Source organism: Passer domesticus, chromosome 2 (genome assembly GCF_036417665.1).
Source record: "Passer domesticus isolate bPasDom1 chromosome 2, bPasDom1.hap1, whole genome shotgun sequence".
Taxonomy (NCBI): Eukaryota; Metazoa; Chordata; class Aves; order Passeriformes; family Passeridae; genus Passer; species Passer domesticus.
This window is the reverse complement of record NC_087475.1, coordinates 112,145,532-112,171,108: the sequence shown is the minus strand read 5'-3', so window position 1 is coordinate 112,171,108 and position 25,577 is coordinate 112,145,532. Positions and strand designations below refer to the sequence as shown.

The following is a 25,577-nucleotide window of genomic DNA, read 5'->3' as shown; positions in this document are numbered from 1 at the left end:
CAGTGCTGCCCTATCTCACCTTTTCTCCCTTCTTCAGCCACATCTTTTCCTTTGTCATGGCGTGTTAATATCAGCAGTCCTTGGTTACTACCAAGAGTCCTTGCTTGACTCCACAGCCATCCAATTACCTGTGTTTGAGACACAGTCATTAGCTCTCCTGTGTTCTGGGAATAGAATGCTCAGTGAGACTCACTTTGGACTGTGGTTTATAGGGTCATTAGAGAGTGGACTTCAGTATGCATTAGCCCTTTATAATTGAGAGCTCAAAAGGTTTCACTCTAGATTGCTGTCTAGAAGGACTCAAGAGAGTGGGCTTTAGTCATAGTAATTTTCCATCCTGGCCACAATTTGAGTTGGTTGAAGGTTCAGCAAAAATACTGTTCCGCTTGGGTTGTTACTCAGGCAAGAAAAATAAGTTTCCAAGTCTGTTCATTAAAAAACAGATGCTCGATAAACATCTCTTAGTTCCTTGGAACAGATTATATCCAGTAAGCTCAGGAGGGGCTTAGTCTGGGTGCTCTTTGTGAAGGCCAAGGCCTAACAAGCATTTCTCAGCTCTTGGTGGGGCCTGGGCAGTGTGGGGACATGTGCCACCACCATCCAGTCCACGGCTAAACTTATCTGGGCTCTACAGGATGAAATGGGGCTGTGGCCACGGGGACAAGCGCAGGACCCCCCAAGTGACACGAGGCCCCCCTCGTAGGTCTGACAGGTTTGGGGGCTGGTGAGGACTCCTGCCTGGCACCGCAGGACAGAGTGGGGTGTCTGCATGTGACACACCGCCAGAGTCCCCCACGTGTCCCCTGACTCACTGTGGCCTTCCAGTACTCCGTGTGGCCCCGCACAACCTCCCCTCGTGTGTCCTCACCTCTGACTGGGGACTTGAGACCCGCACTCCCACACACCCCCGTGGTCCCATCCGTGGGAACGGGTGGGCCCTGCCCGCGTTCCCTTGGCCCCGGGCAGCCCTCTAACCCCCCGACACTCGGGCTTCCCTCGCCTGGGCTGTTGCACGTGTCCCCCGTGCTGCCGGTGCCCGGCGGAGCGCTGTCCCCGGCGGTGCGGGGCCAGTGCCGGACCCCGCCATTCGCGGCCCGCGTGCCGCCCCCGGCCCGCGGTGCCCAATGGGCGGCAGCGGGGGCGGGCGCTGCCGTTCGAATAAGAGCGGCCGCCGCCGTTCCACTACGAGCGGCCGCGGCCCGGGCCCTGGCGGCTTCGGTGTTGTGGAGGTCCGGCAGTACGGCTGGAGCCCCGGCGACGCCGAGGACGGGCAGGATCCCCAGCCACGGTCACGGTACGGGGAAAGCTGAGGTCAGGCGCGGGGCGGTTCCTCGGCGGGGCCCAGGGCCGCAGAGCGCGGCTGTGCCGGAGGTGGGCAAGGCGCGGAGCCCTGGGGCGGGCGGGGCACGCCGGTGGCACAGCCTCCGTGTGGGGCCAGGCTCCGCTGCCTCCCGTCCCTAAGGCCGCGGCCGGAGCGCTGTGGCTCCGGCGTGTGGTTCTTCGTTTCTCGGGGCTTGGCAAAGTCGGAGCCTTCGCCAGCGGCAGTCGGCGGCCGCGTTCCTTGCGAGTTCCTCTGCTGCCCCCAGCGCCGGTTTGAAAGAACCTTCTCCTTGTGCCCTTCCTGTGCCGTGCTCGGGGCAGCCCCATCCTGCGGCCCTGATCCTGCTCAGGCAGCCCAGGCGCTGCGGAGATGACTTCCGAGAGTCTCCGGAACAGCAGCGAGGGGTGAGCTTCCCTTCCTCGTCCGAGTCCTCCCTGGTCTGGCTGGTGACCCGGAGGTTCCCGTTGAGTCTGTGGCCGCGGGGTGTGAGCGTATCGGGGGTGGTTTTTCAGGGGTCAGCCGGGATGTAACTCCAGTCAGGTTACAGGGAGACGTAGCATCGGGAGCCATTCTCTGCCGAGCCCCGGCTTCCCTGAGCTGCGCTGGGGCCGGGAGCGGGTCTGTGCCGGCCCCCCCGGCCCTCACTGGGCCTGGGCAGGCTGACGGCAGCGAGCGCGCCCGGGGTCGGACGATTCCGCTCCGCACGGCGAGCGCCGGAGGTTCCTGTGCCGGGCGCCTTTAACGAGCGCGGCCCCGGCGCGGTGACGTGGGGTGGCGCCGGGCCAGGAAGGGGAACCGCCGCCTGCCAGCCCCGCCGAAGAGAAGCTCAACAACTTTTCTTTTGTGCGTGGCCGCTGCCTCCCCGGCCCTCCGCCGCTTGCCGCGCTCATGGCGGATTAACCCCAGCGCGCCGACGACGGCCGCGCGGCCCCGGTAAGGCCCCAACAAAGACTTTCTGCCTCTTCCTTGTTTTGTTTTCCACGGGGCCGGGGGGAGCGAGGCGGGGGCGGCGGAGCTCAGCTCGCCCGGCTCCGCCGCACCGTACGGCTCCGGCCCGGCCCCTCGCCAGCCCCCGAGGTGCGGGTCCCGGGGCCGCGGGCGGCCGCGCCGGGCTCGCCAACATCCGGGCGCTCGGCTCGGCGGCGGCTCTGCCCCTCTGCCCCGCGCCAGCCGCGGGCCCGCCCGTGCCGGGGGCTGCCGTGGGTCGCTCACCCCGCCCGGGTGCTTCCCGCAGCCGGACCCCTGGCCTGGGACAGCCCGGGGCCCGCGGGCCGTCCCCGGCGCCTTGGCTCGTCGGGAGCTCCGGAGCGCGGGCTTGCGTAACGCCGCGTTGTGACCGGGGCGGCGGGGAAGGAGGGGAAGGACAATGCCGCCGCCGCCGCCGGGGCTCGGTCCCCACCGCCCCCTGCAGCTGCTCTCCGCGGGGATGCGGCTGGAAGGCGCTCACGGCCGCTGGCGGGCTCCCCGACCACTTCCCGCCTGCCATCACGAATGGCACGTCCTCCCTCCCGGCGGGTCGTGGCGTTGTCTCAGGCGCTCAGGGTGGCCAGTGTCACCAGTGTCACAGCCAGGCTGTGACCGCGGCAGGAGCGGGTAGCCCTGCCCGTCCAGATCCACACCAGGCACCACTGCGTTTGCAGAATGGTTCTGGTAAAACCCGGCTCAAGGCTGGTGGGACACGGTTCTCTCCGAGGGTCTGCATGCAGTGCTGCACGAGTGCTTTGCCCCGTGCCTTTGGGTGGATTTTTAGGCAGAGGTCTTGGCTGTGCCACCGGGGGGAGGGACAGTAGTTGCTGAGTGACCCAGCCATGGGACAGGGAGCTGGGTTTTAGCCAAATTGGAGGGAGGACCTGTCCTGCTGAGGATTCCATGCTTCCCACCTGGGCTGACAGCTCTTGTAGTCCCCAAAGCCACCGTGACTGGTTGAGCACTGCAGATCCCAACCAGGCTCCTGGCCCGTCACGGTGTGGGTGTCCAGGTGCAATACAGGGTGAGGAGCCCCCTCCTCATCTGGGTGACTTTTTGGCTCCCAGCAGTCCCCTCCCCTGGGAGACTACCAGGGTGGCACCGGGGGCAGCCAGCGGGGAGGCAAAGGTCGCTGTGAAGGGGACCTGGCAGCGATCCCAGATCCCGTCAGGGCAGCTCATCCCTGCTCCCATCCAATGCAGCGATGCCCGGCGAGCTCCCTGTGTCCCCAGCAGGTGGTTCTTTCTTTCACTAGCAGCAGTGGGAAGGGGAGCTGGCAGCGCTTCAATGGCTTGGCCACTGCCTTGCTGGGCAAGAAATGTTAGTGACATTTGGAGGCGAGGGAGGGAGGAAGGCACAGCAGGAGAATGAGGAGCCCGAGCAGCAGTTTTCCACTGACCCCTTGTCAGGATCCTAATCTGTGGGAGTGGACCTGGCTGCTGCTCAGCATTGATCTCCACTCTGAGCCTGTGGGGAAGCGGGAGGATGCTGGCTGCCCCACACAGCTGGCCAGATGCAGGGACACATCCTTCCTTGGTGGGCACAAATGCCTGGTGCTGGGTGCAAGTAATTTAGTAACATAATTACTATAGTTTACCTTTTTTATCCCCCCCTCCCCCTTTGTTGGTGTTTTTAGGTCTGGGCAGGAACCTAATAGGCTGGCCACAATGTCTCTTCATGGAGCAAGAGTTGCTGCCCTCCTTGCTTGGGTAAGTCCCCCCTCCTCTGCTGGAGCTCACTGCATAGGTGGGACACGCTGCTGCCAGCTTTGGGGGACGATGCTGGGGCTTGTCACAGGAGGGATTGTGGCTGGGGCAGGTCCTAGGGCAGTCCAGTTCCTACTGTTCCTGGGCAGGTGGGTGTTTGCAGAAGCCTTGCGCACCCTTCCTGTTGAGTAACCAGAAATGCTGGAATGGCTTGGTCTGGTCATGGAGACTGCCTGGGAGATGGAGCTGAGCCTGAAGCAGGCAGCAGCTGTACTGCAAAGGGGTTGTTGGATCTGTCTCACAAAGCACTGGTGTGTCCAAAACTCATAGAATGGTTTGGGTTAGAAGGGGCTTTTAAGCTCATTCAACTGGAATGCCCTGCCATAGGCAGGGAGACCTCCCACTAGACCAGCTTGCTCCAAACCACATCCAGCCTAGCCTTGAACACTTCCAGGGACAGGGCAGCCATGGCTTCTCTGGACAACCCTCACAGGGAAGAATTTCTTCCCAATATCCCATCTAACCATGCCCTCTGTCAGTGGGAAGCCATTCCCTCTTGTCCTGTCACTCCAGGCCTTTGTCCAAAGTCCCTTTCCTGCTCTTTTGGAGCCCCTTTAGGCACTGGCAGGGGCTCTAAGGTCTCCCTGGAGCCTCTCTTCTCCAGGCTGAACACCCCAGATTTCTCAGCCTCTCCAGGGAAGAGGGGTCCAGCAGTGTGATAAATGGATTCCCAGAGGTGGAGCTGTGGGGGTCATGTTCATCTCTTCCCTGGGCAGGGGTGGTTTAAAGGGGTAGATTTACTTTCCCACCCAGTCTTGCTGTCCCCTGCCAGGACTGGAGGTGGTGAGTGGCACAGCACAGTGCTGTCTTGGTTTCTGCCTTCTGACTGTCCCACCCCATTTCTAGGTGAACAGCACAAAGGTTTGTCCTGATCCCATCAGTGATCTGTCCCAGCTCCAGGACTGTAGTGTCTTCATCAGGATTATCCACAAAATGTGAGTATGGGGAGCTGTGTACACATTTCAAACCACGCAGCTGGGTCTGTGCTGTCCCTGGAGCCTTGGCCCCCAGGAGCTAAGAGGCTCCTGTCTTGGGCAGGGTGGGAGTGGGGCTCTTGGGGTACTCACTCCTCCTCTGGCATATGCAATGCTGGGATCTGCATCTCCTCTGTGCCACTGCACAGCTGGGATCTGCTTGCAGAGCTGTTGGGTCTCACAGAGCTGCCCAGGGAACGTTTTGGTCAGAGTTCCCGTCATTTGAGACTTATCATATCTGGCACTTGACATCTGGGTTTGCTTCTGGCATTGAAGAAAAGACCTGAGTGCTGCTGCCAGTGGTACAGGGGTTCCTGCAGCTGCACAGGACATTATACATTTCTCTCGATGCTGCTCTGGTGAGGGAACAGCCCAGTAAGTTTTCCTGAGTGGCAGCCTTGGGATCCTGAGGAAACCTTGTATCTGGAAAGCGGTGTAAAGAATGACAGTTTCTGCCCCATGAAGTGTTTCTGTTGCCTGGGGATGTCAGGCTGCTGCTGAGTATAGTGTGGTCAGGATGGAGCCTGTTTGCTCCATCCTGGGACCTGAGGTGGCTGGGCAGGAGTGGAAGGAATGCCTCCTTCAGGAATTTGTTCCCTGGGAGCAAGGGGCAACTAAAATCTAGGCCATAATGGGCATCAGAGGTGGGACAAATCCTGGTGGTTACGGAGCTGGCAAAACAAATTGAGAGGGTGTGAGGCTGCCATGCATTGCTTTCAAACCCTTCCGGTGGGTGGCTCACTGGGAGCCTGGCTACTATAATTACCTCCTGTGTGGGGTAAGAGAGCCTGCCTGGAGCAGGGATCTGCCTGCAGTGGGTGGGGAGGAAGGAGCTGCCTGCACCGCAGATATATTTAGTCAGACCTGGTTAATCTCCTGGGTCTGTGCTCCAGCTCGGATTAGCAGGGATCCTGGTGGCACACGCTCTCTAGAGAGGCCTGGCCATTGCTTGATAAAGTGGGGTGGCAGCAGGGCAGCTGCCACAGCAGCTGGCTGATCTGAAGAGCTCCCAGTGGCACAAAGGGAAGTCTGTGAGGAGGAGCAAATCCTCATGGCAGCCCCTGTCCCAGGCCAGGTTCCTGCTTTTGGCACCTTGGGAGTAAGTGACAGTACTGAAGCAGTGCTGGTCAAGCATGATTGGTGTGAGTTTTGGGCAAGCCATGTCTGAGCTGCAGTTGGGTTCAATAACCCTTGTGAGTCCTTTCCAACTCAGGATATTCCATGAACTGATGGCTGCTCAGAAAAGTGTAGTCACAAATAAGTGCAAGAGGAAGCTTCAGCCTCCCCAAAATCCAGCAAGAAAAGCCCCGGGCTCCATGCATGGACTGGCCCCTGTGGTGCTTCCCGGCCAGTGGGGCCACCGCAAGCTCCCTGTGCTGTGCTGGATGCCAGGGCTGGCAGGCAGAACAGGAAGCAGTGCCAGGGGGTGTCAGCTGCCTGACTCCAGCTGCTCTTCCAGCAGGGGGATTCCGGGGGATTCCGCTCCCGTGCATGGTGTGGTTGGTCCTGGCTCTGCTGGCCCTGGTGTGGGGACAGAAGGCAGAGCAGCGCTCCAGAGCCAGCCCCTGGCTCAGCAAACCCTGCTGCACAAAACTCAGCCTTGGTCTAATCCCTCCAGAAGGAGTTAATGCAAACCCTGCACTCTTCCAGCCACGGGAGCAAGGAGGGGGAGTCTGTGCTGGAGCAGCCGCTGCCAGAGAGGATCTCCTTCATCCATGGTTTCCTGCAGAGTAAGACCCTCCGCTGGTGCTGGGGAAAGCGACTGCCCCTGCTCGGTGCCCCTGACCTCTGAGAGAGTCTGGTCTGCTGTCTGCAGCTTCCCTCTCCACAAAGTGACCCCCTCACCCCACATCAACAGCTTTGCGAGGTGCCAGCAGCCTTCCTGCAGCAGCTGTGGAAGGGGAAACTTCCTGATGGAAATCCTTACCAGAGCCCGGGTTCAGAGCAAAGGAGGTCCTGGGTGTGAAGGGCAGGGTGCCAGTGGCTGCTCTTTTGATGCTGTTGGGTACCTGGAGTCAAGCTCTTCAAATCCCAGTTGAAAACCATTACCCAAGCAGAAATCCTGGGAGGGGAAGTGGGAAGTTTCTCACACTTTTGTTCAGCCTTTTCTGGAGGGAAGACACCATTTCCCACCTCATATCCCACCCAGAGATTGAGCTCTCTGTTTTTCCTGATGTTGGAGGGGAGATGCCAAGGTGGGGAGGCTGGGATTTAGGGTGGAATTCCAGGGAGGGGAATGAAAGTCGGTCAGAGTTAATGGCCAAGGCTGACCACTGGGATCTCAGCTCTGGAGCCCATCCTGCCCCATGACCCTTCTCCCTGGGGGTGCATTACAGTTCCCTCCTGGCCATGAGTGTCACCTCAGGGGAGGCAGTGTGCCCAGTGGCTCCTGTATGACTGGGAATTCCGCTTCATGTTGCAGAGCACTGCCGGCACAAATTGGCTGCAGAAAACCTTGTCTCTGCACAGAAACTCCTGGATGGAGAGGAGCTGGCACTGGCCAAGGTAACTGCATGGCATGTTTTAGTCCCAGATGGCACAATGTGCTGTGACTGGCCTGGGATTAGTCACGCTTTTCCTGCCTTGCTCAGGTGGCCGTGCTGCTCCTGTATCACACCTCCATGACTTCCAAGAACTCTGGGGACTGGAATGAATTTGACTACAAGACCCAGGTAATCCCTTTGAGGTTCCTCCTCTGGATCTGGGGTGCAGGGGGAAGCAGCGGTTCCTTTGGGGAAAAGTGCGCTGAGACTTGCCCTCCTGGGTCTCATTGAAAGATGGTGTGGAGTGGGCACCGTGGTGCTCACTGGTGGTTTTGGGCTATCCAAAGCTTGTGGCAGGCAAGTGTGGGCAGCAGCACAGGCAGGCAGGGAGCTGCCCACTGCCCCACGCCTGCTGTGGTGCTGCCTGTGACCTGCGGCAGAGCCACTAACTCTGCAGCTCCTCCAACACAGGTTGAACTAGCATCAATTGTCAAATTTGTGCTGGATAATGAAGAGTACCTGAATGAGAATCTCGAGCCATTTCTGCAGAGGAAAGGTAAGTGCTGGGCCCTGGCTTTTCCTTCTGTTTGTGCTGCTGTAGCTGCCCAGCCATAAAGGCAGCTGCACGACCCAGATGCGCTCAGCTACAGAACAGTCCTCTGTAAACTCCAAGGGTAGGGCTACCTTAGATCTGCTGGCTCTTCCCACTCAACAGTACCTCAGCCTTTCCCTGCAGGAGAGGAGCAGGTGGGATGCTGACAGTCTTGTGGGAGCAGAGTTGCTGGGGAAGGACTGTGGAGCAGGAGGGATGGGGATGGAGGGCAGGTTTATGGCTTCCTCAGTTGGCTGTTCCATCTGTACTGGAATTTGTGGTTCCTGTGCCCCTGAGATTTCAGCTGTTCAGCCTCTTAGATATTAAAGATCACAGCCTTCTTCTCCCTTTTTATTTCTAGCAGAGGCATCCTTGTCCAATGTGTCCAGCAGCAGCTCCGAGGAGCATTCCCCACTGTTCTCTGTCCCGCACAAGCGAGAGGTGCATTTCCTGGAGCTGCAGAGGATTGCCTCCTTCCCCAGCACCAAGTACGTGCCCTGCCTCCTGGCTGCCAGGGGAAATGAAGGAAGGGAGGAGTGGGTAGGGCAGCTTTTGGGACCCACAGACTTAGCCAGGCTGCACGCTGACTCCCTGGAATGCCCTGTTCTGCCTCGGTGCTCTCGTGCTGCACGTTGCTCAGGCATGATGTGGGGATGGATGATGGAGGTGAGCTTGGGCTCCAGCTCCTTTTAGAACCATGGAATCATTCAGGTTGGAAAAGCCCTCTGAGACCATTGAGTCCAACAGTGCCCTTGGCACTGCCAAGGCCACCACTAAACCATGTCTCCAAATGGAGGCATTTTTCCATATTTGCCCCTGGAGGCCTCCAGTGAAGGATCAGCTTTTATATTACCTCATTTATGGAAATTGTTTTGAATGTGTGTTGTTTTGTTTCTAGATTTTTAAGGCAGCAGTTCCTTGGGGATCTAGGCAGGAGAACCTGCCTCAGAGGTGGGAGTAGCAGAGTAGGTCTGGCTGCATGGGGCCTGTGCTGGCTCAGGATAATCCAGCTTGTGTGTGTGTGTCTCCCTGCAGCCTGCCCAGCACTCCATCTTCGCCCATGGGGGACATCATGCAGACCCCCCAGTTCCAGCTGCGGCGGCTGAAGGAGCAGCTGGCTTTTGAGAGAAAGAAACAGGAGGAGCTGGAGGTGGAGGTGGCAGAGAATCACAAGCTTGTCATGGAGAAGGGTCAGTCCAGGACATCCTGGGGTGCAGGGAGGGCTCTGTGGGGCAGAGATCTCCCCTTGTTTCTCTGACTTTTCTGTTGTGACCCCACCAAAACTCTGCTCGTGCATGGTCCATCCTCGTGCCACAAGTGAAACTCCAGGTTCCTTCTTCCATCTTGTATTCCCTTATATATCCTGGGCAACAAAGGCCATGACTTAAGCAACACCTATGCTGAGCAGCAGTACTGGTAGCCTGGCTCTTTGATCTCCTGCTGCACAGGGTTTCTGTGCAGAAATGCTGTTGTGGGGGCTTCAGGTGACATGAAAAGTTGGTCACAGGCCCTTTCTTGCCCCCTTCCCCAGATGCTCAGATCACCACGATGCAGCAGCAGATTGATCGCTTGGTGAAGCTCAATGAGAAGCAAGCTGAAGACCGGCTGGAGCCCAAAGAAATGGAGGAGCTGAGGGAGAAGAATGAGAGGTAATCCTCCAGAACATCCACTCCTTCCTCCTAGGTGGGACCTTGTCACTCCCACATCCCCAGACTCTGTCTTGTCTGTCTCTTCCCTAGCAGTGCATGAAACAGGGGAGAAAGCAAACCTTCTTGTTCCTCTGCTGCTGGGGAGAAGACAGCAGGCACAGAATCAAAAAAGGGTCTGGGTTGGAAGGGAACTTAAAGCTCATTCAGCTGGGATGCCCTGCCATGGGCAGGGACACTTTCCACTAGACCACGTTGCTCCAAGCCCCCTCCTACCTGGCCTTGAATACTTGCAGGGATGGGGCAGCCACAGCTTCTCTGGACAACCTGTGCCAGGGCTTCACCACCCTCTCAAGGAAGAATTTCTGCTCAATAGCTGATATAACCCTGTCCTTCGTCAGCGGGAAACCATTCCCTTTTGTCCTGTCACTCCAGACTCTTGTCCAAAGTCCCTCTCTGGCTGTCATGGAGCCCCTTTAGGTGCTCTGTGGTGTCCCTGGAGCCTTCTCAACTCCAGGCTGAACCATGCCCAGGTTTCTCCCAGTTTGTCTCCAGAGCAGAGGGGCTCCAGCAGCCCTTGGAGCATGTCCTGTGGACTTGCCCCAGCAGCTCCACTTCCTTGTGATACTGAGGACCCCAGAGCCGGAGGCAGCTCTGCAGGTGGGGTCCTACCAGAAAGGAGCAGAATCCCCCTACTCCCTTGTTGCCCAGGCTGTGGGATCAGCCATTGACACAGCTGTGCTGCCATCACACTGCCCATGCCCTCAGGGCAGTTATGGCCTGCAGCCCATTTTTATTGCAGTGGGCATGGATCCAGTCCCAAACCATGCATCCTGTTCTAACAGCCGACTCTTGGCCCGAACCCTGCATGGGAGCAGCTATTCCTGTTATGTGAAAAGGGTGTGCTGACCTTGTGGGTCTCACCTGCCCTGGAAAAGGGGAAGCTTTCAGGGTGATCCTGGAACTCCTGACTCCAGTCCATTTCCCAGCCTTTACTTTGATCCCATGTACTGGGCTTTGTCACACACTTGAAATCACCTGTCACACTGCGTCCTGGTCTTTGCTCTGTCCCTGTGCCATTGTTTACTTAGGAAGGCTGCCCAACCTCCTCTGGAAGTGCCATGTCTTTTTTTGTCCTTTCCTCACCTATTTCCCTTTGCAGGGGGGTGGCTGGAGTCCCACGGCTGCCTCTGCTCTCAGTTTGGAGCAGTTTGGCTTGTGCAACATTGCTTATCCCTACTCTGCTTTGCCACCTGTTGCGACTCAGTTTTAGAGCTGGGTTGATGGTAGAGTCACAGCAAGGCATGGAGATCCCTTGGAACCTTTAGTTTCCGTGGCAATATCCAGCAGCACTGATCCCTGGTGATATCCTTGCCTGCTGCCAGCCTGCACCGCCTCCTTAACCACCTCCTTTCCCACAGCCTGGTGGGGCGCCTGCACGAGGCCTTCAGGCAGTGCCAGGACCTGAAGACTGAAAAAGCCCAGATGGACCGAAAAATCAACCAGCTCTCCGAGGAGAATGGGGATCTTTCCTTCAAGGTATGGGGTGCAGTGTCCTCTCCATGTCCCCACAGCCCAGTTGCTTGGGATGGAGCCTGGCAGGAGGATTTGATGGCAGTGCTGGATGCTGGGATGTTTATGGTTCTGCTGATGCAATCTTTGACCCAGTGACCAAGCCTGCCTTGGGCTCTGGATCCTGATCCAAATAGGAACTCTGGTGGGGGAATGGGGGCTGGGTGGAGCTGCCTGCATGTGGCAGAACCCAGGATGCCCATGTGTGCTGCAGCTCTTGGGAATGGGGAGTAGGCAGAGCCCTGAACAGCAAAGGCACGCTCTGCCTCTCTTCTGGACTGGGTGGATTTTCACTTGGCAGCTGCGGGAGATCGCCAGCAACATGGTCCAGCTGCAACGAGCCCTGAATGAGCTCTCGGAGGAGCACAACACTGCCATGGCACAGTCGCAGGAAAAGCAGCGACAGCTGGAGAAGGAGTTGCATGCAGCCCTGCAGGATAAGGTCAGCGGGCCTGGGGAGTGGTGGGTGCTCCCCCATAGCCCCCTCCCAGCTGAGGGACATGCCAGCTGCAAGCTAGGTGCAGCAGCCAGGAGCCTCCTGCCCATTTTTGTCAGCACACAGGGAGAAGCTGTGTAACTGTCAGCTCATGTGGGAAGCCTCTCCCTGTTCCTGGGAAGGGTTCCCCATGGTGGGACAGGCTGCTGTCCTTGTAGTGGAGAGAGATAAAGCTGCTGGAAAAGCATGGTGTCAGTACTGAGTGGATGGCTGTGCCTCTCCTTGCTTGGTTGGCTCTTCTGTCTTGCACCATGCTCAGTCTCATCTCTGTCCCCAGAAATGCTCAGAAGAGAAAATCGAGATTCTACAGGGCAAGATTTCTATGCTGGAGGACCAGTTGGCCAAGCTGGAGGAGTGCAGCACCCAGGAGAAGGGAGAAGTCATGGGGGACATTTTGAAGGTACATTGGGGCTCCTGCAGCAAGGGCTTGAATGGTAAACTACTCCAGTTGGAGAGAGCAGCAGGTGCCAGGAGATGCATGGCAAAGCCATGTGGGGCAGAGCCTGCTGGGTAGGGGATGTGGGGCTGAGCACTCTGGGAGAGCTCCTTTTGGGCTGAATTTGCAAATACTGCTGCCAGGGAGCTGGTGGCTTCCCCATCCTCCCACAACATTAACTGGTTGTGAAGAGAGCATCTCCTGCATGGTGAAAAGCAGGTGTTGGGTCTAAGGGAGCAGACTGGCACAAGGCTGAGGGGAAAGCAAGGTGCCCTGAGGGTGTGATGGGAGGGAAGGCAGGCACTGGACAGCTCCCAGTGGGATGCAGCACATGGGGCTCTGGTGAGCATGTTGGCTACAGCCTGAGTAATACCTAGGGGGGGTGTATGTTTTGTTCCTGTAGTTGTCTGACCTTGGCTGGGCACCAGGTGCCCACCAAGCTCCACTATCACTCCCCTTCCCAGCAGGACAGGGGAGAGGAAAAAAAAGATGGGAAAGAACTAGTAGGTTGAGATAAGGCACTTTACTAAAGGAAAAAAAGGAAAAGTGAAAGTTTATGTATGCATAAGCAAAGAGAAAAGCTAATCTCTACTTCCCATCAGTGAGTGATGTTTAGGCACTTCCTGGGAAGCAGGGCTTCAGCACGTGTAGTGGTTGCTCCAGAAGGCAGACACTAAAATAATTACTTCCCTCCATTCCTCCAACCTCCCTTGGCTTTTTTATCTTTTTTATCTGAGCTGACATCATATGGTATGGAATATCCCTTTGGTTAATTTGTGTCAGTTGGCCTCATTATTCCCAGGCCCAGGATCTTGCCCACTCTGAGACCCTTGCTAGGGGGTGGGGGGGATGGTGTTAAGAGTTCATTTTCCCTTGGGAGCTTTCACAGTGCTGTGCTGTGCATGGGTAGCTGGAAAAGTGTTGATAACGCACCAGTGTTTTGGGTGCTGCTGAGCAGTACTATCTCTGTCTCAGTCAGACCCAATACAGTCTCCCTGCTCTTCTGTTTGCCAGCTGGAGGAGCTGAAGCAGGAAGTTTCCAGCCTCACGGCCAAAGGACTGCAGCTGGAGGAGGAGAAGCGGCAGCTGGACAGCCTTGTCACCAGCCTCCAGAGCTCCCTCTCTGAGAGCCACCGGGCCCAAGAGAGACTGAAACAAGACCTGCAGGCACAGGCTGCCAAGGCCCAGGCTGAGCAGCTGGCTGCCCTCAGCATCCAGCACGAGCAGGCCCTGAGGGAAAGGGACTCTGCCCTGCAGCAGCTGCAGCAGGCCAACACATCCCTTAGCAGCCAGCTGCAGGCCGTGGATGAAGAGAAGGCTGCACTGAGCCGCAAGGTCGGCGAACTGGAAGCCCAGATCGTGGAGCTGGGTGCCCAGCGGCAGCAGGGAGTGGCAGCAGAGGCACTGAAAGCCCAGCTGCAGGAGCTGGAGGGCAAGCTAAAGGAGAGCCAACAGAGGCTGGCCGAGAGGGAGAAGCTGGCCCGGGAGAACAGCCGCCTGCAGGAGCAGCTGCTCTTCCTGGAGGAATCCCTGCGGAACACTGAGGGTATATTGGAGGACGAGAAGAGACGGGCAGCCGAGTGCCTGGAAGGCAACCTGGCCAGGATTGCTGAGCTGGAGGCAGAGAGACAGCAGCTGGTTCAGGGCCGGGAGCCAGCTCTGCCGGAGCAGGGCAAGGAGCTGGCCACACGCCAGTTGCCAGAGGAGAGCCAGGAGCAGCCCGTGGGAGCCTCTCCTGCTGCCCGAGGGGAGGACGAAGAGTGCAGGCGGCTGAAGGAGGAAATACAGGCGCTGAGCCGAGAGCACAGCCAGACCTGTCAGCAGCTGCAGGCTGAGCAGGAGAAGGTGGCTGTGCTGCAAGCCCAGGCAGAACGGCTGGCTAGCCTCGAGGCTGACTTGTCCAGCGCTCAGTCGTGGGCAAAGGAGAAGGAGAGCGAGGAGCAGAGGCTGAGGGCTGAGATTTCATCCCTGCAGGAGAAGATGACTGTGGCAGAGCAAACAGCAGCCCAGCGTGTGGCCAAGCTGGAGGCAGATGCCCAGAGAGCTGCTGAGGCACTGGAGGGAGTCTCCCAGCAGCTGTCCCAGGAGAAGCTCAAGTCCAAGGAGTTGGAAGGAACTGTGGATCAGCTGCGGATTGCAGAGAAGGAGCTGGTGTCCCTCCGCTCTGCCGTACAGGAGAAGGAGAGCTGGAAGGAACAAGTGTCCCAGTGTGTCCAGGAGATGGAGAGGAAGAACAGCCTGATCAGCAACCTGGAGCATGACATCTCCATCCTCCATCACCAGGTGACAGAGAAGGAAGGGGAGAGCAAGGAGCTGAAACGCCTGGTTCTGGCTGAGTCAGAGAAGAGCAAGAAGCTGGAGGAGAGGCTGCGAGTGCTGCAGACAGAGATGGCCACCGCAGCCTCCCGTGCAGCTGAGAGGTGCTCATTGATGAAGGTGGAGGTGCAGCGGTGCCAGGAGGAGATGGAGAAGCAGCGGATGACCATCGAGGCCCTGAAGAGGGACCGCCACTGCCAGAGCGAGCGGGAGGATGAGCTGCGGCAGGAGGCAAAGGTCTGCCAGGACAAGTGCTTACAGAAGGAGCAGCTCCTGGCTGCTCTGCAGCAGGAGCTCGACAGCGCTCGGGCCAAGCACGCCTCCCTAGAAAGCCAGCACCACCAGGAGCTGGAGCAGAGAGCAAAAGCTGTGTCCACGCTGCAAGCCGAGCTAGCGCAGGCCAAGCTGGAGGCGGCTGAGGTGCCGTCGCTGCGGGAGCGGGTGGCAGAGAAGGACCGCGCCATTCAGCGGCTGCAGGCCGACGCAGCAGAGGCGGCGGCACAGCTGGCAGGGCTGCAGCAGGCCAACGCTCGGCTGGCCGAGGAGAACCAGGGGCTCAGCAAGAGCCGCAGCCAAGGGCAGAGGCAGCTCGAGGCAGAACTGGGCCAGGCCAGGGAGAGGCACGTGCAGGAGCTGGAGCAGCTGCGGGCAGCCTCTGAGAAGCTGGTGACCAGCAGCAGGCAGGAGGCTAAGGAGGCAGTACAGAAGCTGGAGAACCTGAGTAAGGAGTATGAGAGCAGCAAGGCAGCAGCCTTGGAAGAGAGGAAGAAACTCCTGGAAGAGAAGCAGAGACTGACAAGTCAGGTAGGAGTTCCACTCCCAGCAGGAGGGATGTGGATGGGGGAGCCCTCCTGGAAAAGGGGTGTGTTCAGCCTTCTGCACACCCCTGAATCCATGTCCTGCACAGCACGGGGACTAGGGGCGTGGGACACATTTCTAGGCATGAAAGGGACTGTCACACTCAGGTGCTGGAGTGTTTCCAGAGAAGGGCAGCAATGCTGGGGAGTGATCTGGAGCATTAGTCTGATGAGCAGCAGCTAAGGGAGTTGGAAGGGAGGGCTAAGCCTGGAGAAAAGGAGGCTGGGGGGGACAGTCTCTCCCCTGAAAGGGTGAAACAGCTCGCTGAAAAGAGGATGCAGCCAGGTGGGGGTCTCCCAGGTAACTTCTTCTCCCAATTAACAAGTGGCACGACAACAGAAAATGATTACAAGTTGTGCCTGGAGAGGCTTAGGTTGGATATTAGGAAAAAATTCCTTCCCTGAAAGGGTTGTCCAGCCAAGGCACAGTCTGTCCACAGCAGCGGTAGAGTCCCTGTCCCTGGAGGGATTTAACAGACACGTGGATGTGGATTAGTGGTGGTCTTGGCAGCGTGCTCAGTCTCAGAGGGCTTTTCCAACCTAAATGACTCCATGATTGTATGAAAAACAGCTTATGTGCCAGCTGTGTACTCACCTCTGCCTTTTGTGCTTGCAGGTGGAGCAGTTGGAGATAATCCAGAAGGACCAAACTAAGCAGGTAACACACACCAAGAGCTGGCTGCTCAGTGACAGTGCACAGTTCTCCTTGTTTGTCACTTCCTGCTGGAGCCACCCTCTCCTCTTTGAACTGTTCACAGTATGGACCCAGCCATAGGGCACTTGGCTCCAAGTCTCTGGGCACCTCCAGGGGGTACCAATTGGAGTCCCATCCTGCCACCTGCTCCCTCACATTGGTGCCTACAACTTGGCATGGCTTCTTGCACACCCCACGGCAGCACACGCAGCAAGTGGCTGCCAGGAGCATCCAGGGCTCCTCAGTGTAGGACTGGCAGTACTGTGATGGCTTTTCCCCCCACCTTTAACCAAGGCCCAGCTCTTGGCACAACTGATAGGAACAGCTGCACTCAGACAGCATGGTCCAGATGTGGCTAGAGCAGCACTGATTTCAGATGTGGTAGGAGTTAGCACTTGGGAAACAATGCTGGAAAAGCCACATTTCCCTGTCCAGTCCCAGCCAGAGCTGCCCCGGACTCTGCAGAGACCTTGTGGATATGACCAGGGGGCTGAGGGCTCCTCAAGCATCCCCTGGAGCAGCCAGCTACCTGTGTCAAGAGTGCTGGAAGACTTGTGGGACTCCAGATTGCAAGTGCTTGGGCACTGGGAACTTAACACAGGCTTTGCTTCCAGCACATGGCTGCTCCTTACGCTTGGGTAGTTCCAGCCAGCCTTGCTGTAAGGATTAACATTGAGTGACTGTCACCTTGCCATGTCCTGGGATCTTCCTTGGCAGTGGGTGGTGCTGAACGGTTGCCCTGTGGCAGGAAATTTCTTCGTTGTGCCCTAGAGCTGGCTAGAGAGGAGGGGCTGTGCTCCTCCACAGTAGGATTGTAGTTTTGTGCCTGGAGCTCATCTCACCAAGCCATGTTCTTTCTTCCAGGTGGATGAGCTGAATAAAAAGCTGACTCAGCATGAGAAGGCCACCCGGACCCAGCAGCAGAGGGTTAAAGTAAAGAGGGAACAAAAATGTGGGGGCTGAGCCCTGGAGCTGTTGGTGCTGCCAGGGGGCTCACCTGGGTTTTCTCTAAGCCAGTCTCCTCCCTGCCCACAGGCACTCGAAGGTGAGCTGCAGGCAGCAGTCACAAGCCATCAGGAGAAGGTGGCAGAGCTGCAGGCACAGCTCACCCAGAAGGAGCAGGCAGCTGAGCACTACAAAGGGCAGGTATGCTGGGGGCTAGTATGGCTATGCCATCCCTGACACTGCTGGGAAGCTTGACAGGATTTCTCTGCTTTATATCCTAGATGGAGAAGGCAAAAAGTCATTATGATGCCAAGAAGCAGCAGAACCAGGAGCTATCAGAGAAGCTGAAGGCCATGGAGCACCTGCAGAAAGAGAACACAGAGCTTCAGAGCAAATCGGAGAGGCTGGCCAAGGAGCTACAGCAGAGCATCCTGCAGACCAAGGAGTCTGAGAGGAGCTGCAAGAATCTTACCAGCCAGATCCACAGCCTGGAAGCTCAGGTGGGTATGGCAGAGTTGAGCGTCGCCCTCCTTGTCCTCGCTTCCATCCCTCCTCACTTGGAGGATAGATCCATCCATTCCTCCCTGCTTCCCATTCAGGTGCAGGAACTCAGCAAGATGACGACTGCCACAGTAAAGGGACATGAGACTTCCAACCAGAGTGTGGCCAACCAGAGCACTGATAGCCTCGATGAGGCACAGCTGCTCAACTCCACCAGGTACCACATTAATCTGCTTCGTGCACCCCAAAATCCACTGTTCCTGATGGCCTGGTAAGTCTGGCTGGTGCTACCCTCACCCCCTGTCTGTGCAGGAAGGCTACCAGCTCTCAGTTGGAAGTCTCAGTGGTGCCGTCAGACACTGAAGAGTCACCGCTGTCTCAGCGGCTGTCCCAGAGGAAGTCATCCCTGGAGAGTCTCTACTTTACTCCCATCCTTTCTGAGAAGCCCTCGCAGCTCGAGAGCAGCGCCAGCTTCCCGGGAGACTTCTCACTCGACTCCGGGCGCAAGACGCGCTCCGCCCGGCGCCGCACGACCATCAACATCACCATGACAGATGTGAGCAGGGGGCCCCTGCTGGGGAATGCAGGGATAAGGAGCAGCACTGCAGAGGGACCCAGCATGCTGGGAACCGAAAAGCTGAACATGACCTGTCAATGTGCACTGGCAGCCTAAAGTCCAGCCATGTCCTCAGCTGATCCCCAGCACACTGGGAAGCGGTGCAATGTGGGGATTCTGCCCCTCTGCTCCACTCTGGTGAGACCCCCACCTGCAGAGCTGCTTCCAGCTCTGGGACTCCCAACACCTGAATGACATGGAGTTGCTGGAGCAAGGACAGAAGTCACAGAAGCTCTCCCAAGGGCTGACGTCCTGCTCTGGAGACAGGCTGAGAGAGTGGGGGGTGTTTGGCCTGGAGAAGAAGGCTCCAGGGAGACAATAGAGCCCCTGCCAGTGCCTAAAGAGGCTCCAAGAGAGCTGGAGAGGGACTTTGGACATAGACCTGGAGTAATAGGACAAGGGGGAGTGGCTTCCCATTGACAGAGGGCAGGGTTAGATGGGATATTGGGAAGAAATTCTTCCCTGTGAGGGTGGTGAGACCCTGGCACAGGTTGCCCAGAGCAGCTGTGACTGCCCCATGCCTGGAAGTGTTCAAGGCCAGATTGGATGCAGCTTAGAGCAACCAGGTCTAGTGGAAGGTGTCCCAGCCAAGGGAAGGAGGTGGAAGGAGATGAGCTTTGAGGTCCATTCAACCTAAACCCATCTGTGGATTTTTCTCTCCCAGAAACAGGCAGAGTCTGAGAAACTGGTCTGCATCAAGAACATCCCATTGGCTCAGTCCACAAAAACATCTTCCCCTGCTAAGGGCCGCCTGCGCTCAGGTGCCTCCACCCGTTCCCTCACCAGCTTCCCCTCCCAGGAAACTCTTGCAAAGCTGGAAGCCTCCTCTCCAGAGACGACCCCTGGCAATTCAGTCCTGTTGGGCCTCCCTGGGTACCGACCAGCCACCCGCAGCTCCCTGCGCTTGCAGCGGACCAGCAGCTCCAGCCTCGGTGTGTGTGGGCAGGGTGGGCGCTTGAACTGCTGGCTGTGGGGTTCTCCCCTGGCTTGGGGGAGTCAGGTCTCACCTGGAAGCCCCCCTCATCCTTCCTTGCTTCGGATTTAGGCCAGAGCACCATGAAGCTGGGGATGTGCCAGGATGAGCCGGAGCAGCTGGATGACTGGAACCGCATCGCAGAGCTGCAGCGGCGGAACCAGGCCCGCCCGCCCCACCTGAAGACCAGCTACCCCCTAGAGAGCATGGTAAGGGGGAGGTCAGGCAGTGCTTTGCCCAGAACTGGGGTTTGGGAGGGGGTCTGGCAATGGACAGTGCCCTTCAGCAACATCCCCTCCCCAGCCCTCCACCTCCTTGGGAACCATCACGGATGAGGATGTGAAGATGGGGGACCCAGAAGAGACGCTGCAGCGTGGCAGCAGGCGGCACTCCCAGATGGCCGGCGGCAGCCAGCGCAGCAGCCAGGCCCCCAGCCATGCCAGCAGCATCACTACCCGGCAGCAGAGGAAGCGCCTCTCGGAGGAGTTCGACCAGGGCCTTGACACCCCCCCGGTGAGCTCAGCCCAGTCCCCCATCTCAGCGCCCTGCTGGGAACAAGAGGTGTTCCAGGTTTTGAGGGAGCTGATGTGGCACTCTGGGTAACACCCCCATTTGCCACATGTTCCCACTGATCCTGGATTCCAGTGCCCAGTATTCCCAGCATCCAGTGGTGTGTCTACTATTTGGGATGCTCCCAGTGCTGGCAAGGAGGCCATTCCAGAGGCAAAGAGCTGAGCCTTCTGCCTTCTCTGGGCACTGCTACCCTCAATCACATCCCCTCCCTGCAACCCCTCAGTTCCCTCATTGCTGCCAGCCCACAGCAGGCTGATCCCCAGATGGCAGTACTAGCTGGTCCCCTGTTTTCCAGTCCAAGAAGCCAACCAGCTGCTTCCCACGGCCCCAGACCACCCACGACCACGGTGCGCAGAGCGGCTCCCAAGTCAGTCAAGACAGCAAGCAGCCAGCCCCAGCCACACCAGTAAGCTTCAGAGGGGAAAAGAGGGATCAGGAGGGACCCCTCTGTCCTGTCCCACCCTGAGCCAATGGTCCTGCCCCTCTTTTGCAGGCTCAGAGACGCCAGTCGATGGCGTTCAGCATCCTCAACACCCCCAGGGAGCTGGGGCGGCGCCTGCTGCGCCGGGCAGTGGCCCAGAGGAGCACTCCCACATCCTCCAGCGGCACCCGCCGGTCACCCCGCATCGCCACCGCCAAGTCCCCAAAGGGCAAGGTAGGCACTGCCTGACCCCTGGGCACGCTTCTGAGCTCATGCTCACCCCAGCGCCCCCAGCTCCTGCCTTGGGTTCATACAGGCCATGGGGAAAAGCAGTCCTGCTGTCCCTGGGGTAACAGCAGGTCCCAGCACGGGGTCAGTCACATTCACGGTCCCTGACCTCCCATCTTTGCTCTGTCCTTTCCAGGCCAGTCGCCAGTTGCGCAGGAACAAGCAGTCCTGAGGCTTCCCCAGTCCCTGCGTTGTTGGCTCTGCCCTGGCCCCCCACCTGCACCCCCTCACCTCTTCCTGTCCCCCCACGGCCCAGGAGCACTGAGGGTGAACAGGTGGGGCCACCACACCACTGCCTTGCATATCCCACTGACAGCTGTGGGGGTGCCCTGGGCATGGCAAGGCTCCCTTGCCCTTCCTGTACCCATTGTCATCCCAAACCCTTCTGGGACCCAAGGCAAGGGGATGCATAGAGGCTGAGGGCTACAAACACACAGGGGTGCAGAGGAGGGGCTGAGCTCTCCCCAGGGATATTCTGCAGCCCCAGGTACAGGGACAGAGGTGAAACTTAGCATCCCTCGTGCCATCACCCTTGCTCCCTGTGTGTGGGACCCCCCCCACCTGCCCTGTCCTCCTGCTCCTCCCAGGGAAGCTGAGGCAGCATTTTTAAATGTTTCTACTTGTAAATAAAGTGTATTTTTCACCTGATCTCGCAGTCCTGGCTTCCTCTTCCTGCAGTCCACATGCACTGGAATCCTTATCAGGGCTTGAGAGGAGGAAAAGCATGACCTCCTCCTTGCCCTATCACTGAACTACACAGGGTGTCCCAAGGCAGGACACTCACCCAGGGAGCCTGCTGTACCACCAAGTAGTCATAGTGCAGATTTTTGTCTTTCTTATTTTTCTCCTTTAACTTACTCTTCTCCAGTAGCAACCTCTGCTATTACAGTGACTTCAAACCCCACCAAACCTGGCCATGGGGCTGGAAACACCTTCTCCATCCTCACACCAGCCTTGCCAAAGATGTCTGGGGGCTGCAGTGTCTCTGTCCCTTTGAGTACTGCAGGTTCAGCCCTCAGGGGTGGTGACATAGGTTTTGTCCCCAGCTCTGCTGTCCTCCTGCAGGCAGTGGGGTGAGGACAGGGCCCCTGGTGTCTCCCTGCAGTTGCTGGCATGCTGCTCTGCCTCTGCCACACCAAAGGGCAGCTGGCAAATGGGGCAGGGCACCCAGGCATCAGGGGACAAGGAAGGCCAGGCTACAGTAGGTTGTTCTCCACACTGGGAGGGATGTGTGGGGAGCAGATTCAGCAGGAATTCAGCAGGATTCAGCCTGTGGAAAGGGAAGGTGATATGGTTGTCACAAGCTCAGTAGTGTTGGGATGATAGGGGGTTTGGACTGACACCCTCCCTGATGGTTCTCATGGCAGCCTGGGAACACACTGTGATGCACCTCCAGTGCCAGGGCACCAGCAGGAGTGATGTGTCCCAGCTATGGAACTGCCACCACTATGCCCATTTGCTGCTCAGTGTCCCCTGGCCACCAGAGGACACCTCTGCCAAGCACCCACCTGAGCAGATGGGGCAGACACCTGTCCCCCATCACTGCTGGTCTGTCCTCTGTCATTCCTCCTGACTTCTCTCTCTTGGGGGCCACAGGCTCAGGCTCTTCCTTTCACCCTGGACATCCTTCAGGTGGCAGCTGGAGCCCTGCAGAGGGTAACATGCTGGAGGTACCCTATGCCACATTCTGCTGGCCCAAAAGAGTGAAGGGCTGGGCCTAGAACTATCTGGGAAAGACTGAGAGCAGTAAACAGCCAGGGTGAGGGCAGGAGAAGACAATGACCCATGGGATTACCTGCCAGCAGGGCTGTGAGCAGAGTGCCTGTCCAACTGCCTGCAGGTACTCAAGGGAGCTGCAGGAACACCCAGTGCAGAGCCTGGAGAAAAGCAGGCAGGAATGACAGAGGACAGTTTGGGTTGGAGGAGATTTTAAAGCTCATCTTGTCCAGGGACACTTTCCACTAGACCAGGTAGCTCCAAGTCACATCAAACCTGGCCTTGGAACACTTCCAGGGATGGGACAGCTACAGCTGCTCTGGACAACCTGTGCTGGTGTCTTACCACCCTCACCCTTCGTAATATACCATATAACCCTGCCTTCTGTCAATTTGAAGCCACTACCCCTTGTCTTGTCCTTCCAGGCCATTGTCCCTCTCCAGTTCTTTTGGAGCCCCTTTAGGCAGTGGAAGGGGCTCCCAGTTCTCAGAACCTTCTTGTCTCCAGGTTGAACAGCCCTGGATGTTCCAGCCTGTCTCCACAGTAGAGTGGCTCCAGCCCTCAAGAGTATCTCCACAGCCTCTGGACTCATTCCAGTTGCTCCACAGTCTTCTGATGCTGGGGGTCCCAGAGCTGGAGGCAGCTCTGCAGGTGGGCTCTCACCTGAGAGAGCAGAGGGGCAGAATTCCCCCTTGCCCTGCTGCCCACAGTGGCTGGGAGCCAGCCCAGGACACAGCTGTGCAGATCCACTCACCTGGCACTGCAGGAGCTCCCACATCCTTGGCCAGCAGTTCGGGTGACCCTCCAGGGTGCTCGTGCCAGCTCTGGGCCTCAGCACCATCCAGGCAGAGTGGCTGAGGTGGGCTGGGCTCCAGGCAGCCCCTTCCAGCTTCCACAGGCAGCTCCTCACTTGCTTCTCCTCCCTGGATCTCCTGGGATAGGGAGTGTCAGCCGTGCAGGAGGACAAAGCTGTCGGGAGCTGGGGCTCTGGGCTCCAAGGAAGCACCTCCAGGGGCTCCAGGCCACACTGTGCAGGGACAGGATGGGGTGGGCCATGTAAATGCATGATTCAGGAAAGAAAGTCCTGTGAAAGGCAGGGCTGGAGCACCAGGGTCTGAGTGCTCAGCATCCTCCTGTGGGACAAGGAGAGGCCCCAGGCAATCAAGACAGGCTCTTTGTGCCCACCACTCTGGGCACAGCCCCTAGCTCAGCCCAGCAAGCACTTCCTGGGCTTTCCATGGGGCACAAGTGGTGTCCGTGGAGGAGCAGCCCCTTCCTGCTGCCTCGCCATGGAGAGGGATACATGGAAGTGTGAGAGACACCTACTGTGTCCAGGGGTGGCCGTGGGGGGTCAGGCTCCTGCCCCTGTGGTTTGCACAGGCGGATGAAGGAGAGCCCAAAGCAGCTGCATGGACCAAAGGGCTGGCTGCAGGTGAGCTGCAGGCTGCTGCAGTTCTGGAGACAGGCACACGACTGAACACACCAAGTTCCTGTGACAAGAGCCAAAGTTTATTGATGTGCACCCCCTTTTTAGGGGATCCAAAATTCCTGCACTTGAACATTTGATTGGCTGGGGTCTGACCACCACCCAGCTCCCTGCCCAGTTAGATGTCTGTATTCATGACAGAGTGGGATTGGCTGGGCTCCCCTGTTTGAGTTCAAATCCAACTTCTCACTGTCTTACCCAGGGACTTGTTTGCTTCTACTCTTTAACTTGCTAGGCTGGTCGAGTTGGGGTCTGTTACAGCCAATTTTATCTGTGCAGCTTCAGACCAGCTGCAGCTGTCACAGCACATGGTGCCACGTCTGCCCCACCATCAGCTCTGAGAAATCTGCTGTGGGGAAGAGCAGCTGGGGTGGATGGGGCACAGCACTGCCCACTGCCCCAACACCACTCCTACCTCTGCTTGGGGCTCTGTTGCTGTGCCACCCAGGACACCTGGGGGATTATGGGCACAAGAAAGGGCAGGGAAGCAGAGCTGGTACAGCTTTCCTGAGGCCATAAACAACCCTAACCCCTGGTCTACCTGTCCTCTTCTACCTCCTATCAGCCACATCCTATCACCAATACCCCCATATCAGCTCCACCCCACGACCAGGCCCACAGCTCTTCCCTATGCCTTTTTCCTTTGGATCAATCCTTACCTTCCTAAAACATCTGAACCCTGCAGCAATTCTGGTCCAGCTTTGAGTCAGCTGGTGTCATCAGTGTGACAGTGGGCACCAAGGTGAGACAGAGCTGGTCACAGGGCCAGCATCCCACCTCAAACTGCAGAAAGGTGCAGCTGTAGTTCCCTGGGGAGCAGTGAGAAGGATGGGACAAGGGGGTTCAGAGCTGCTGATCCCATTGTGGGGCATGGTCCTGGTTCCTGCACAGGAGTGGGGAACAGGGAATATCAACATCAAGACAGCCAATGGGCCTGGCTCTCTTTAGCCACAGCTCCATGCTCAGCTCCTGCTGAGATCCTTGGGGCAGCCAAGTCAGGGCCGTATGCTATCCTCACTGAGCAGGTTCTCTGCTGGGTACTTTGGGACCTGCACACACAGCATCATGCACCAACCCCTCCCTAAACACCCTCCCCTCCAGCTCTAGCTTGTTCTGCACACAGGGAGAAGCACAGAACTCTCTGGTAACATACAGGAACATCCTCTTATTTTGAGAGAGCAAAAATGATGCGAATCATTGCCCTTCAGCTTAACAAGGTGAGGTAGTACTGCACCGTGTCGTGCCTTGACCCACCTCTCCCAGGACCCCAGCAGCTCAGAGGGATCACCCCCACAGAGGAAGCCCCCAGGCACCTGGGAGGAGCAGGACACCACATAGCTGACTTTAACCAGAGCCATTCAGGATCCTTTGGAGACAACACTGCCAGTGGAACTTCAGATGCCTCCGGTGCCTGGTGGGCAGAGAGGTGAGTCTGATGAGCTTGGGCACGTCCTGGCTATGGAACCATTCAGCAGCTCCCCAGTCCCACCCCACCGCCTCGGTGCCCCCCAGATGTGCCCTGCCACCCCTCAGGTCACCGTCCCAGCAGAATCCCCACACCTGACTCGCAGTCCCGCAGCTCCCTCAGCCACTGCTGTGCCCCCAGCCCACCCCACAGCGCCTATTTACCACCCGGGTACCACCCACATCCAGCCCTCAAGTCCTTACCCGCAGTTCCCTTCAGCTCCACGGCCCGTGCTCCCAGAGCCTCAAACAACGCCCCAGAGCTGCTCTGCCATCGCCGCAGCTCTCCCAGTCCTTCCCCGCTTTCCCAGCCCTGTTACAGCCCTGGCTCTGTCCCGCAGCCCACCCGGTGCTTCACCCCCAGTCCCAGCCGCCCCGCTGTCCCGCCGCCCAAGCCTCGGGACGCCTCGGGACGCCTCGGGACGCCCCGATCCCGCTCCTCCATCCCGCTCCTCCCTCCCGGCCGCGCTGCGGT

General features: G+C 58.1%; 2 protein-coding genes across 5 annotated transcripts; one reads left to right on the top strand and one right to left on the bottom strand.

The window, feature by feature from the left end:
* Positions 1 to 1,014: 1,014 nt before the first annotated feature.
* Positions 1,015 to 21,084, top strand: NUMA1 (nuclear mitotic apparatus protein 1). 4 transcript variants are annotated; one of them, XM_064410782.1, is made up of 26 exons: positions 1,015 to 1,294; positions 3,924 to 3,996; positions 4,900 to 4,988; positions 6,678 to 6,757; positions 7,450 to 7,532; positions 7,619 to 7,699; positions 7,982 to 8,066; positions 8,464 to 8,590; positions 9,138 to 9,292; positions 9,634 to 9,751; positions 11,170 to 11,287; positions 11,622 to 11,762; positions 12,094 to 12,216; positions 13,267 to 15,372; positions 16,042 to 16,083; positions 16,984 to 17,052; positions 17,155 to 17,265; positions 17,346 to 17,564; positions 17,664 to 17,782; positions 17,878 to 18,121; positions 18,846 to 19,113; positions 19,227 to 19,363; positions 19,458 to 19,667; positions 20,023 to 20,133; positions 20,221 to 20,382; positions 20,573 to 21,084. In XM_064410782.1, exons 1-26 carry the CDS (start codon positions 1,125 to 1,127, stop codon positions 20,606 to 20,608), a joined length of 5,277 nt encoding a protein of 1,758 aa, XP_064266852.1. In that variant the 5' UTR covers positions 1,015 to 1,124; the 3' UTR covers positions 20,609 to 21,084. The 4 variants fall into 4 exon arrangements, with proteins under 4 accessions (XP_064266852.1, XP_064266853.1, XP_064266855.1 ...); XM_064410783.1 differs by lacking the exon at positions 1,015 to 1,294 and adding an exon at positions 1,315 to 1,725; XM_064410785.1 differs by lacking the exon at positions 1,015 to 1,294 and adding an exon at positions 1,732 to 2,254.
* On the bottom strand, positions 21,078 to 25,293 carry LOC135295143 (uncharacterized). The gene is given in 7 exon segments (XM_064411241.1): positions 21,078 to 21,706; positions 21,945 to 22,083; positions 22,907 to 23,179; positions 23,479 to 23,642; positions 24,054 to 24,091; positions 24,528 to 24,609; positions 24,612 to 25,293. Coding segments are annotated over 6 exon segments (738 nt in total). The 5' UTR covers positions 24,706 to 25,293; the 3' UTR covers positions 21,078 to 21,706; positions 21,945 to 21,996.
* Positions 25,294 to 25,577: the final 284 nt, after the last annotated feature.